Raw genomic sequence first — 12,540 nt, 5'->3', positions numbered from 1 at the left:
ATTTTGAAACCACATTTTATTTTAAAACAGTTCCAATGGCAAAGTTGTAAACAGAACAAACATTAAAGGTGCCCTGCCACACATAACCGTTTTTACTTGTATTTTTTTTTTAAACATGTTAGGTCCATATGTGTTTGTGCTATGTCGTGAATGTGAAAATGAACAGCTAACTCCTCTGTCAGCTTTAGCCAATGAAAAGAAATAAGCGGAGAAATTAGGCCAATTGCAAAACCTCTTCAGATTGACGTGGAATTGATGAGCTCATTACTATTCATGAGCTCGCCCAGTTGAGACCGTGCCCACAAAATTCATTTAGCTCTGTGACAGTTTTCGTAGGCCTATGCAAGTATGGCCGAATGTCAACGGACTTGTGCGCTATGCACAAATAGAACTTCAACAATACAGGTTTAATGAACTCGCTAGCCTAGCAGGTTTTATTTATGCACATTTGGACAATGCTAGCACTCGCTAGCCAAGCTAAGTTCATGCCATGAAGCTAAAATTAGTTGATAACGGCTGTCATGTTATGGACGAAAATTACTAGCTGTTAGCCAAGAGTCAAGCAGCTTAGCTCGTTAAATATTAATGAGGACTGGCGCAAATCGAGCCGAGTCTTCATGCAGGCTTTCAATACCACGCTAGGATGGCTTGAAACAAGGTAACCAAAGCATGTTTTCCACAAAAAATGTCCATGGCAGAACTTCAGACATTACCACAAAGTAATGAAATACGTGTGGCAGGGCATCTTTACGCATAGGCGTGAACATAGTGAAATGAAACAACACAGAATGATAATTTGATTGTTTCAGCACACTCCGAAGAGACCCAAGGTTAGTGTTCATGGAATATGCACAATGTAAGGTAATTTTCGACTGAAACTAGATCATCTATTCACTTGCTAAGTTGGGTAAGTTAGTGTTAATTGACTTGAATGAACAACAAAATACTTCCACATCGGTGATTTCAGCGTTTTTTTGTTTTTTTAAAACTTGCTGCCTCACTTCCTAGTTAGATATCTTAAAAGGCAGTAGTTTTTCCCGTTTCGAACAGACCCATGGTGTAGGACAGTGACTTTTCATTGGCAACAATATTAAACCAACCAACAATATAAAATATTAAGAGCAGCTCTTTTATGAGTTAAATCGAAACAATGTAGGCAATTATAACTGGCCTTTATTTGTCTGAATCTGAGGGCCGGCTATAAATAGAATCCCAGCCATAATTTCAGAATTTAGATATTCACTTGTGTTTCAGGCATACTGCAAGCACTAATCTCTGACTGAAAGTGTGCAGAACTGCATTTGACAGCGCCCTCACGCGGCTGTAGACGGTAATGTTTCATATAGGGTTCATTTCAGTTAATATGAATTAACATTTTTTTTACATTTAAAAACATGTTCAATTATATATATTTTCATTTATAAGTCGCGCCTGACTATAAGTCGCAGGACCAGCCAAACTATAGAAAAAAGTGTGACTAAAGGTTTACTGAAGGTCACACACAATAAACCTTTAGAAGACGTTCTGGGGGCCTTCTCAAAAGATATTGTTTTGTATATTTGTGTTTTGTGTGATTGAATTTGTGGCAGTAGCATGACTTGGAAGGGGGGGGGGGGGGGGGTTAAGCTTGTCTTGGTAGTATATAGGTGTAATTGAGTGCCTGTCACTTTAAGGCTACGTCTACACGAAACCGCCGGGTGAATTTTCTCTTACCGCTTTCACACCTTTAACGACACCGGTAAAGAAAAACTTGCGTGCACACACAGAGGTGTAACCGGCTAAATGTGCTGTAGTGCATATGCCAGACCAGTCGATGGCGCCGGCCGTGCAGAAGCTCACGTTTACGAAGAATCATGTAGAAGAAAACATTGTTGAAACAGTTTGTTAAGCAGTCGCATGAAATAAGGAGACTACAGACAATTCGGTTTTCAATTCAACTGTTAAACTAATAAAGTTCATTTTCAAGGTATGTGACTGCTATGTGAAATTTCAAATGCCTAGCCTACGCATTGCATTAGGTCTGAGCACTACTGGAGAAAACACTAACATGTAGTTAGTTAACATAAGTTAAGCTAACGTGTGCTTCTAACTTAGCCACAAAAGGCTGATAGGCTACATTGTGCACATAAATTATGACAGGGGAAAGAAAAAACATTTTAATATGATAAATAAATGGTTTGGTTTGTTTTGACAAGCAGCGTGTCAGGTTGAGTGCTGTGGCTGAGTTGAGACGTGGGGCTATGTTGTCATAAAATTGCCGGCTTCGCACCTACAGGCATCTACACGGCGAAAGTTAGCCGGCAGTTTCAAAAATTCCCACTTCGGAAGCCGGTTTCAAAAACGGTTTCAGTCTCCTAAACTGCCGGCGTCGTGTACGCAAGGCGTAACCGTTAACAAAACCTCACCGGTTTCACAAAAACCGGCGTCGTGTAAACGGCCCCTAAGATGTTCGTGAGGGAACCCTTGCAATTGTAACACCGTTAAAAGGCTGCTGATGTGTGGATGCAATTCATAACATTTTCTACGTAGTTAGTTAAAATAAAGGTTCGTACTTCTTCTTGCGACAAACACTTTTGAGTCTTGGAAAACACTTTTCCATTTACATCGGGATTTTGCAAACATTCAGTGTCAGAGTCAATAAAATGAGCCCTGCATGAGTAACAAAATTGACAAACAAGTAAGCATGCTAAACTCGACATCCAAACAGTATTCTAACGTTAGCTTTGAGATACGGCTTGATTGCATAACTTAACTTAGTGTAGTCTCCTCAATGTACTATGTTGTGATAAGACCTTAGCAGAGCTAACTTTAATGCAGCAGTTTTAAACAAATTTGTGCAGCAATTTTGCGCAGTCACTATGCTAAACGGATTTAATAGCAATTTAGCCCGCAGTCTTCTATGCAATGCTTCTATGTGGCAACAACAATCCTTCAGCAATCGCACATGCAGAGGTGGGGGCAGCGAGCTCTTTACGAGAGAGAGCGGAGCAGGGCAAGGAAAGGCTACGTGCTTAAAGCGCAGCTCATGGAATGGATTTTATCTTATCTTAAATAGTACAACATAGAACATTAATGTGTGGCGGCCGGTTTTTATTTTGTGGCGCCCCGCCACAGATTAGTCAATGTATGGGAACATTCTTGTTACGTCATCTTACAGCTGTTTTCCATTAGGGAACATTCTCTGACTGTTATATCAAGGACACATTTTTGATCCTTTATTGAATGTCCCCAGAACGTTCCCTTTATGTCTTACTGCTTATTTTTGTCAACCATAAAATCACCTTTAGGAACGTTCCATGAAGGATTTATTAAGTAGCATTTTTATATCATCATCAGTGGAGTCCAGCGTCGCCGGAACGAGTTTGAAAGTGGGGGTGCAAAAAAAAAAAAAAAAGCTGGTTTCGGGCTGGGTTCCCCGAGACAATTTTGAAAATTCCAGAGGCCAACTATTCACGCACGTTTTCACGTGGGATATTACGATATAAGATAGTCTAATAATAATTTTAAAAAAGAGTCTAACAAAAATTGTCATTATGTTAGGTACTGTGTAGTGATTTCGGGTGGTTTCATTCAAGCTGATTGGACTGCAAGTAGCGTCTTTTTACGCACAGAGTGAATTAATCTAGGCTACAAGTTCTAAATGAATAATCTGCTAAAATAAACTGCGCCTGATATTGGCAGACACAGACACACCAGCATAACCGGAATTTCCATTCAAGGAATAAAGGAGGTAGTCTATAGCCTACAATAATAATGATCACAATCTCCATTTTCTGTCCTGTGCACGTAGCCAAGCCTTGTCAATGACTGTGATGAAAAGATCTGCACGTAACCTACTTGCTACATTTTGAAGGTTAGCGTAAAAGGTCACTGTTTATCCCCGTAAGAAAACGACACTAGTTACCCAACTGTGCCTGTTCCCTTTATGTTTGACTGTAATCATGTTATACATTAATTAGTGATTAAAAATGACCTTTCTGCGCTCCATATTTGTAACACAAACTGATCTGACCTAACTTGACCCGAGTTTACATGTAAGCCTGTGTGTGCCTGTCTGCACTCATGATTCTCTACAACTTTTTACTGCATTGCCATGAACAAAGTAAAGGCAAAAAAGGTGTTTCTTTGTCGAACAAATTGGGATGCAATGTGAGAGCCTTGAATTGAATGCCATGCAGGAATTTGCTAGGATCTCAAAACCGGATTATGAACATTCTTTGCCATAGAGAAACACACAATAGCGTTGGATTATAAACATGCTTTGCCACAAAAACAGAGAAAAACGTGAGGTAAGTCGAGCTATATGAAGTTATTATTTTGCTGTCACTTCGTCTGTTTTATAACCCAGAAGGATGTTCAGGATGATTGGTATCAAATGATAGCTCTGTGTCTCCTCTTTCATCTGACATGCGTGGCATATCTATCCGATCACAGGTCCGCGAGTAATTTAAACGAGAGTAATGGGTGTGCAGTTGTTTTTTGTACATGACGTTATTATTTTGCAGTCACTTCGTCTGTTTTCATAAGCCAGAAGGATCGACATACTTGGTACCAATGGATAGCCCTTTGGTACCAAGTATGTCTCCTCTTTTATCTGATATGCTTGCCATATGCGTTCACGGGTTTGCGAGTAATTCAAACGAGAGTAATGGGTGCGCAGGTGAACGCAGAGACTGTAAATATGATGCAATTTGATTTAATTTCATTATTTTTTTTCTTCATACTTTAACGTGCGTGATCTCGTTGGAAAGCCCCACTTCTGCTGTCACGCAATAAAGGCTTCTCGCTGCTATGAACAATTGCGGAGCAATGTAACAGAGAAGAAAGGGTGTGTTTTTTGACGCACTTTGCGTCAATCGGCTTTGAAGGGTTAAAATCTCACGTATCCCCTGGAGTGCCTTCACGTACCCCCATTTGGGAACCACTGTGCGATGTCGTGTCGGTGTTGTGGTCAACAACTGCCCTTTTTTTTTTTTACCCCTGAAAAGTGGGGGTGCGTTCGCACCCCCTGCACCGGTGCTTCCGGCGCGCTTGGTGGAGTCTGAGGAGTAAGTCTGTCATCATAACGGGGGCTGATTTTTGTGGTGCACCGGAACTGTGTTCAGATATGGAAGTGTCCATTTCACGTTGAGGTTCCCTCGTAATTCAGCTTTATTTACTTCCCAGCATGCATTGCAAATCAGTTGCCTCGTTTATAGGCTACTATTGTTCATTTTGAAACAATATGGTTGAAACAGTTTACTCTTGCTGATGTTTTGAACAATAAAATCATTTATTAAATTAATTTAATTAGTTTATTGTGAAAAATACACCGTGATCAAGAAACTACTAGGTCTATCCAGGTATAAAAATCCAGCTGATTATTTAATTAATTATCTTGGTGGAGGATGTGAGCTGTTGTGAATGAATGTTTGCAAACCTGATAGCACAATAGCTGATAGCACGAGGTAAGCATATACGAACATACACAATGGGGGGATTCTAGGAATGGCAAAAAGTTCCTATAGTGCAAAAGGGCCTAAAGATGAGTGTTCTATGAGAGCAAAACACTTCACAGTACTACTATATTTGAATGTGTGTGAGAGGGTCTCATCACCATGGTGGCAAATGAGGGAAAATCCACCACTTACGTACTTGCCATCAAGGCCACGGACAGCATCTTCAGCATCCCGGGGATCTTCAAACTCCACAAAGGCGAACCCTGGGGGGTTCCTAGCAATCCACACAGTTCGCAATGGCCCATAATATCCAAACGCTCGCTCTAGCTCTCCTTTCCCTGCACCTGTGCCCAGGTTACCAACATATACCTTAGTCTCTGTAACAAACACATAGAAAAGTTAATACAACGCTGATTGTGGCCAAAACATCACTTTTTATTAGGCCCCATTGTCCCTAAAGAAGGTACGTAATAACATTTTCTCGATTAATCGATTAGTTGTTTGATCGATAAAATGCCAGAAAATAATTAAAAAATGGCGTTCATTTTTTTCCCCCAAAGCCCAAGATTATGTATTCAAATGCCTTGTTTTATCCACACACCATAATTTAGTTCACTGTCAGAGGAGTAAGTATTCAAGTATAAGAAGCTTCAATGAGATCATGTTTATGTGTTTTCTATAATAAAATGACACAAACCGAATAATCGATTATCGAAATAATTGGCAATTAATGTAATAGTCAACTAATCGATTAATCGTTGCAGTCCTAACTAGACCTATAATTACTGCTACCTGACTGCACAGGTCAAATTTGAATATGACTGTCAACTCATATGACATCAGAAAAATGTGCAGTGGTCTCTTAATTTTCTTCATAGCTGTGTAGACTAACTCACACAAACTAAAATACATGTTTAGTGATTCTTGAGATCTGGGACAAAACATGAAAAAAACGACAAAAAATCTTAATCAGGACAAGGATAGCACAACAAAGCATGCACAACAAATACAGCAGGTCTCCTCACTTTAACATACCTTAAAAATAAGTAAAAGTAATATAAAATTTATCATAATGATAATAATTTACAGTTAAGTCAATAATTTCATCAGTATCAAACGTTACAAATTGTAAATGTTTTAATGTACTTTTGTGTTGATTGAACTTGTGTCTTGAGTTTTAGTCAACACCGTCAGACTTTTTAATGAATAATGATAGATAGATAGATAGATAGATAGATAGAGATACTTTATTGATCCCCAAGGGGAAATGCAAGGGTCTCAGTAGCATACAGACATCACACACAACATGCACTTTTTTTTTGCGTATTTAATATCCAAAGCTTTCACTTTGACATTAAAGAGGGATTTTTGTAAATTATTGTTAAAAAAGGACAAATTAAATTGATTTATAAAAGTAGTAAAAGGGGAAATATCCAAGGGGGGGGGGGGGGGGGTGAATACTTTTTTTATAGGCACTGTATATCCAAGGTGATGGATTTCATTGAAGAGGAACATGTGAGTCGCCTGTTACCCTTGGTATTTGTGAAGGTTCAATAGATAGAGATAGATAGATACTTTATTGATCCCCAGGGGAAATTCAAGGTCTCAGTAGCATACAGACAACACACACACATTCACTAACAGCAGAAAAAGTAATTAAAAGTATATAATATAAGAACACAACTAAGCAGTAAGGATAAAGAATATACTAAATATACTAATATTACAAATTATACTAACACTTAATCTAAATCAATTCTAAAAGCAGTATCCACATAGTGGTGATTAATCAATCAAGAGGCGCTTGCAATGACTGAGGCAGGGACTGAGCCTGTGATTCTCTGTGCATAGTAAGGTAATGTAAGGTGCTCTGTGTGAGTGAGTGAGTGAGTGTCACGGTGATAGTGGTCATGGTGATAGTGCAAATGAGTAGGTCCAACAGTGCAAGAATAAGTCTATATATCTATATATATCAGGGCTTAAATTTCACTGCGGGATTGCGGGTATTGCGCATAATTTGTTCAAGTCCCGCAACTCTAGCCATCATAATGCGAGAAATTCCCGCATACACTTTTACAGCCTGTCTGATGACGTTAATATAGCCTAATCATTAAGTGGCGTGAATGCGGTGCTATTGACCGGACTGATCAACTACCGAGTTGAATTGAACATAGCCTCATGCAGACGCACACACACACGGAGAGAGAGAGAGAGAGAGAGAGAGAGAGACAGAGAGAGAGAGAGAGAGAGAGAGAGCCACTTTGTGCTTACGCAAATAGGCTACGCTACCATGGCAAACTTTTACATCTGGAAAGAGCTCCTTGGTAACTATCCTGCTAGCTCAGGTCACGTCAACACTTGATCCCAGAAAGATTGTCTTCGACATGTTAGTTTTTTGAACATTTATTGTATCTAATGACATAGAAAACATAATGATTTGCATACACATACCGCACTATGCACAACTTTTATTCACTAGCGACTACAGCCTAAAACCGTCAGGTTGAAGGGGGGCTAATTACTCCATAGAATTACTCTCAGGTATTTTCTTAAAGTGACAGGCACTGAATTACACCTACTCATCACCAATGTGCACTCAATTGGACCTACACACCACATTAAAGATATGCCTAAGTGTTATAGGTTAAACGTCAATATGAGGCATTCAAATTACTAAATATGTTTAGCTACTATAGTAATTACTAGTAAAATGCTATACTTTAAAAAATGCATTATTAAATAAATACACTCTATATGAATTCAAAAATATATGATAGAAACATATCACATAAGCTATCATTTTCAGTGTGTATTTGTGTGTGTGGAGAGAGTCAAGCAGAATCTAGGATGTCCACTGTTGTGAATGATCCCATTACAGTATATATTACTGAAGACGTCAGGGTGGTGGGGGCCCCAAAATCAAACACTTTTTTTTTAAAAGTATCGAAGTATTGAAATCGCAATTCTTGACTTGGTATCAGAATCGACCCCCCCTCCCCCCCAAATTGTGTAAATCCCCCCTACATGAATAACCTAAGGGGGGAATTCCCCCCCATTTTGAAAAATGAATTTTAAGCCCTGTATATAACTATTTTAAGAAAAGGTATAAGTGTGGCCACAGTTCGGCTGTGGCATGCAGGGAGGGGTTATGCATATGTGCTAATGTGCTAATATAGCACGCAAACAGTGAGGCAGAAAGACAGTGGTAAAAAGTGGCTAGTGGACAGATAGTATCCAAACATGGAGGGGGTGAAGAGGCAGACAGACTGTGCAGAGAAGTCTATCTCTCCTCTTCCCTTAAGTGAAGCATTGAACAGTTCAATGGCCCTGGGGACAAATGACTTCCTCAGTCTGTCTGTTGTGCAAGGCAGTGAGCGAAGTCTCCAGCTGATCAGACTCTTCTGCTTAACAATAGTGCTGTGGAGTGGGTGACATTCATTGTCCAAGATGTTGATCAGTTTGTTCAGGGTCCTTTTGTCAGATAGTGAAGTGATGCACTCCAGTTCAGCTCCCACTACAGAGCCAGCTTTCCTTACCAGCCTGTCAATTCGCCCCGCATCCTTCTTCTTTGTGCTTCCTCCCCAGCATACCACTGCATAGAAGAGGACGCTGGCAACAACAGACTGATAGAACATCCTGAGGAGCTTGCTGCACACATTGAAGGACCGCAGCCTCCTCAGGAAGTACAGCCTGCTCTGCCCTTTCTTGTAGAGTGCATCAGTGTTGGCTGACCAGTCCAGTTTATTGTCCAGGTGGAGACCCAGATACTTGTAGGTGCTTACCACCTCCACATTGACCCCATTAATGGGGACTGGTAGCAGAGTGGGCTTAGACCTGCGGAAATCCACCACCATCTCCTTGGTCTTTGAAGTGTTGAGTTGAAGATGATTGAGTTTGCACCATTGCACAAAGTCCTCCACCAGGCTCCTGTACTCCTCCTCCTGCCCGTTCCTGATACACCCCACAATTGCAGTATCGTCAGAAAACTTCTGCATGTGGCATGACTCGGTGTTGTAGCAGAAGTCAGATATGTACAGGGTGAACAGGACTGGAGAGAGCACAGTTCCCTGTGGCGCTCCGGTGCTGCTGATCACAGTGTCAGAGAGACAGTTCTTCAGTCTGACGAACTGTGGTCGCTCGGTCAGGTAATCTGTAATCCAGGTTACCAGGTGAGCGTCCACACCCATCTGCAAGAGCTTGTCTCCCAGTCTGAGGGGTTGGATGGTGTTAAAAGCACTTGAGAAATCAAAGAACATGATTCTCACAGCACTTTTCCCCTTGTCTAGGTGAGAATGTGTCCTGTGTAGAAGATAAGTGATGGCATCGTCCACGTCCACTTTCTCCTGGTATGCAAACTGTAACGGGTCTAGTGCATGGCGTACCTGGGGTCTGAGCATACCTAAGACCAGTCGCTCCATTGTTTTCATGACATGTGATGTAAGAGCGACAGGTCTATAGTCATTAAGCTCACTAGGGTGTGGCTTCTTAGGGACAGGGGTGAGACATGATGTCTTCCACAGTGATGGAACTTGTCCAAGGCGTAGGCTCAAATTGAAGATGTGCTTCAGTGGCTCCCCCAGTTCAGCAGCACAGGCCTTGAGTAGCCTTGGACACAGTCTGTCAGGCCCCGCTGCTTTATTGATGCGCAGCTTCTTTAGTTGGGCTCTCACTTGATCTTTTGTGATGATGGGGGGTGTAAGGGGAGGGGAGGGGGAGGGGTGCATCTGGGATCTGTGTGTCTGATGGCTGTTGACTGAGGTCGTTGTCACCTCATTGTTCGTGATCGCCATGTGGGGGAGGGGTGCAATATCCAGTGATGGTGGGGGTACGATAGCCTGTGATAATGGAGGTGAGTGTTGCACTGGTATTGAGGGGGTGTGGGGGTGGGGGCTGGAGGATGACCACCTCCTTGATGTCCCTATCAAGGTTGCCAGAGTCGTGGACACCTCAACAGGCACAGGCAAGGAGGCGTCAGACGGGGGCAGGGCGTGAGGTGATGGTGGCTTAGGTCGTTGGGTGTCACCGGGATGCAATAGTCATTTTGAATGTAAAATGTTCCTACATTGACCTTGTCAACTCAGATGGACTTTACATTGGTTTTAAAAAAACACGGAGGCAGCCGTGGCCTACTGGTTAGGGCTTTGAGCTTGGAACCGAAGGGTTGCCGGTTCAATCCCCGACCATGGGAGAGCAGTGCTCAACCACTTCCCCCACCCACATCCATGGCTGAAGTGCCCTTGAGCAAGCGCCTAAGCTGCCCTAAGCGCCGCTGTAGAAAGGCAGCTCACTGCTCTGGTACTTCACCTCACTGTGTGTTCACTAATTCACAGATGGGATAAATGCAGCGACCAAATTCCTTGTATGCAAGTATACTTGGCCTATAAACCTGATTTACAATTTACAAAAATAAACTATTATCTGATCCCTCAAGGATAGTTGTCCATTAAACCAATTAATTTCCAAGTTCATGTGTAATTTTTATGCTTCTCAATATCACTGTTCATTATGAAGCTTAATAGCAACCACCACAACTAACCTAGCAACAGCCTAGCAACCACCTCAAGTACCCTAGCAACAGCCTAGCAACCATGTCATATACCTAGCAACCATGTCAAATACCCAACAAAACCTTAAAATCTATACAACCAAAACTGTATGCATTAAACACTCACTTGTCTGACTTTAAAAATGTAATATCATTGTGATATAGTTAATTTCAAAACCTGTATAATTAAGGGCACCATGACACTGATGCAAAATGTGTTTCACCTGAGGGGGCGCTAAAATCTATTTTTTTATTGTAAATGTTTATTTTGGTGTTACCAAAACACCTGTAACTACATGCATTTCTGTGAATGGGGCTTGGACAATAATGGTACTTTACACACTAAATGTCCATATACTTAGCTATTTCCACATAGATTTTTATGGTCCTACTAGCTACCCCACATATCATTTCAGTTGCACAAAAATGACACAAAAATACAAACATGCCTTGTTTTTATCCTTATTTATTGTCATGGCCTTTTGTTTTTGTGACTTAACATTTTGGGACAACATTAACAAAGGATTACATTTCTAGAGAAAATACTGATTGATGGCAGGTGTGTCACAATAAAGGAGTTTTGAGACCATCAATATCACTTTTTTTTTGCATGTTTTTTCTGAAACTAGGGACTTCTATGAAACCAATGACATTGTGGTACAAACTTTTAATGGTTGAATCGTAGGCCTACTGAGAACATTTTTGTCTTCAATTCTACAAAGTTTGGTCAGGCTAGGAATAATACTTTTTAAGATATGAATGTTCAAACATGGCCTCCAAGATAAGGCCTTAGAGAGTGTAAACAATCAAGGACAAAACTATTGTGAAAACAATAGAATTGTTTTAGAAAATGAACAAAAATATTTTACAGGTTTTAGTTATGGGACCTGAACATTGTGTATAGGCTAGACAAACTTTGAGGAAAATCGGAGTCGGTGCTGCAACCTCCTGGATTTTGCCTGATTTGACACGGAATGACAGACTATTGAATTGACATTGTTGTTTATCATTGATATTCTCCTTATTATAGTCTGACCAACATCTTAAAGGGAAACTTGGCAGGATTTCCGCCTCTACTGGAGAAATTGTGCATTATGCTATTTCAAACTGTGGAAAAAGGTAACGATAAAGCACATGGATTTGTTTACAAGCTAGCAAAACGGTTAGCATAAGTTTGGCAGACAATGTGGATGTTACAAGGTAAGAAACACGATTTAAAACGAGTTTCTTGTTTCTCACTTTTCTTTTTCGGGACGGTAGTCGCAATGTTGCAAGGTTGGTTTTCCGCCTGGGGACGCTAGGGGCAACGGGAAAAGTCACCATTTTCACCGGAACAGGTCATTTAACCATCCAAATGATTTCTAAACGGGTTTATTACGTTAAAATAGTTGCCAAGTTCCCCTTTAATTTGTGCCCTGTTAAATGTAAGTAGCCTAGCCTATTAATAGGCCTAGGCTATATTGTTTTGTATTTATGTGTCGCTTTGGACAAGCGTCCATAACCATAACCTCCAAGTGGTCTGTGACGTGTGGTTGTGTGAAAGAATAGGTTACATCC

The 12,540-nt window shown here is 40.9% G+C and overlaps 1 protein-coding gene across 4 annotated transcripts in view; it reads right to left on the bottom strand.

Annotated features, from left to right (window-relative positions):
- The window catches only part of LOC121719307 (serine/arginine-rich splicing factor 7-like), a 64,613-nt gene that overhangs the window by 51,697 nt on the left and 376 nt on the right, over positions 1-12,540 (bottom strand). For all 4 annotated transcript variants that reach the window (XR_006034232.1, XR_006034231.1, XM_042104784.1 and 1 more), the window contains exon 2: positions 5,635-5,815. Coding sequence is in view for 2 of the 4 variants with exons in the window: in XM_042104784.1 (XP_041960718.1) it covers positions 5,635-5,815 (181 nt within the window). In the remaining 2 variants the exon portion in view is untranslated. The remainder of the gene's footprint in view (positions 1-5,634; positions 5,816-12,540) is intronic.

The sequence above is a fragment of the Alosa sapidissima genome, chromosome 9 (genome assembly GCF_018492685.1).
Source record: "Alosa sapidissima isolate fAloSap1 chromosome 9, fAloSap1.pri, whole genome shotgun sequence".
In the NCBI taxonomy this organism is placed as follows: Eukaryota; Metazoa; Chordata; class Actinopteri; order Clupeiformes; family Clupeidae; genus Alosa; species Alosa sapidissima.
The sequence above is the reverse complement of the archived record's forward strand: the minus strand, read 5'-3'. Positions and strand labels throughout refer to the sequence as shown.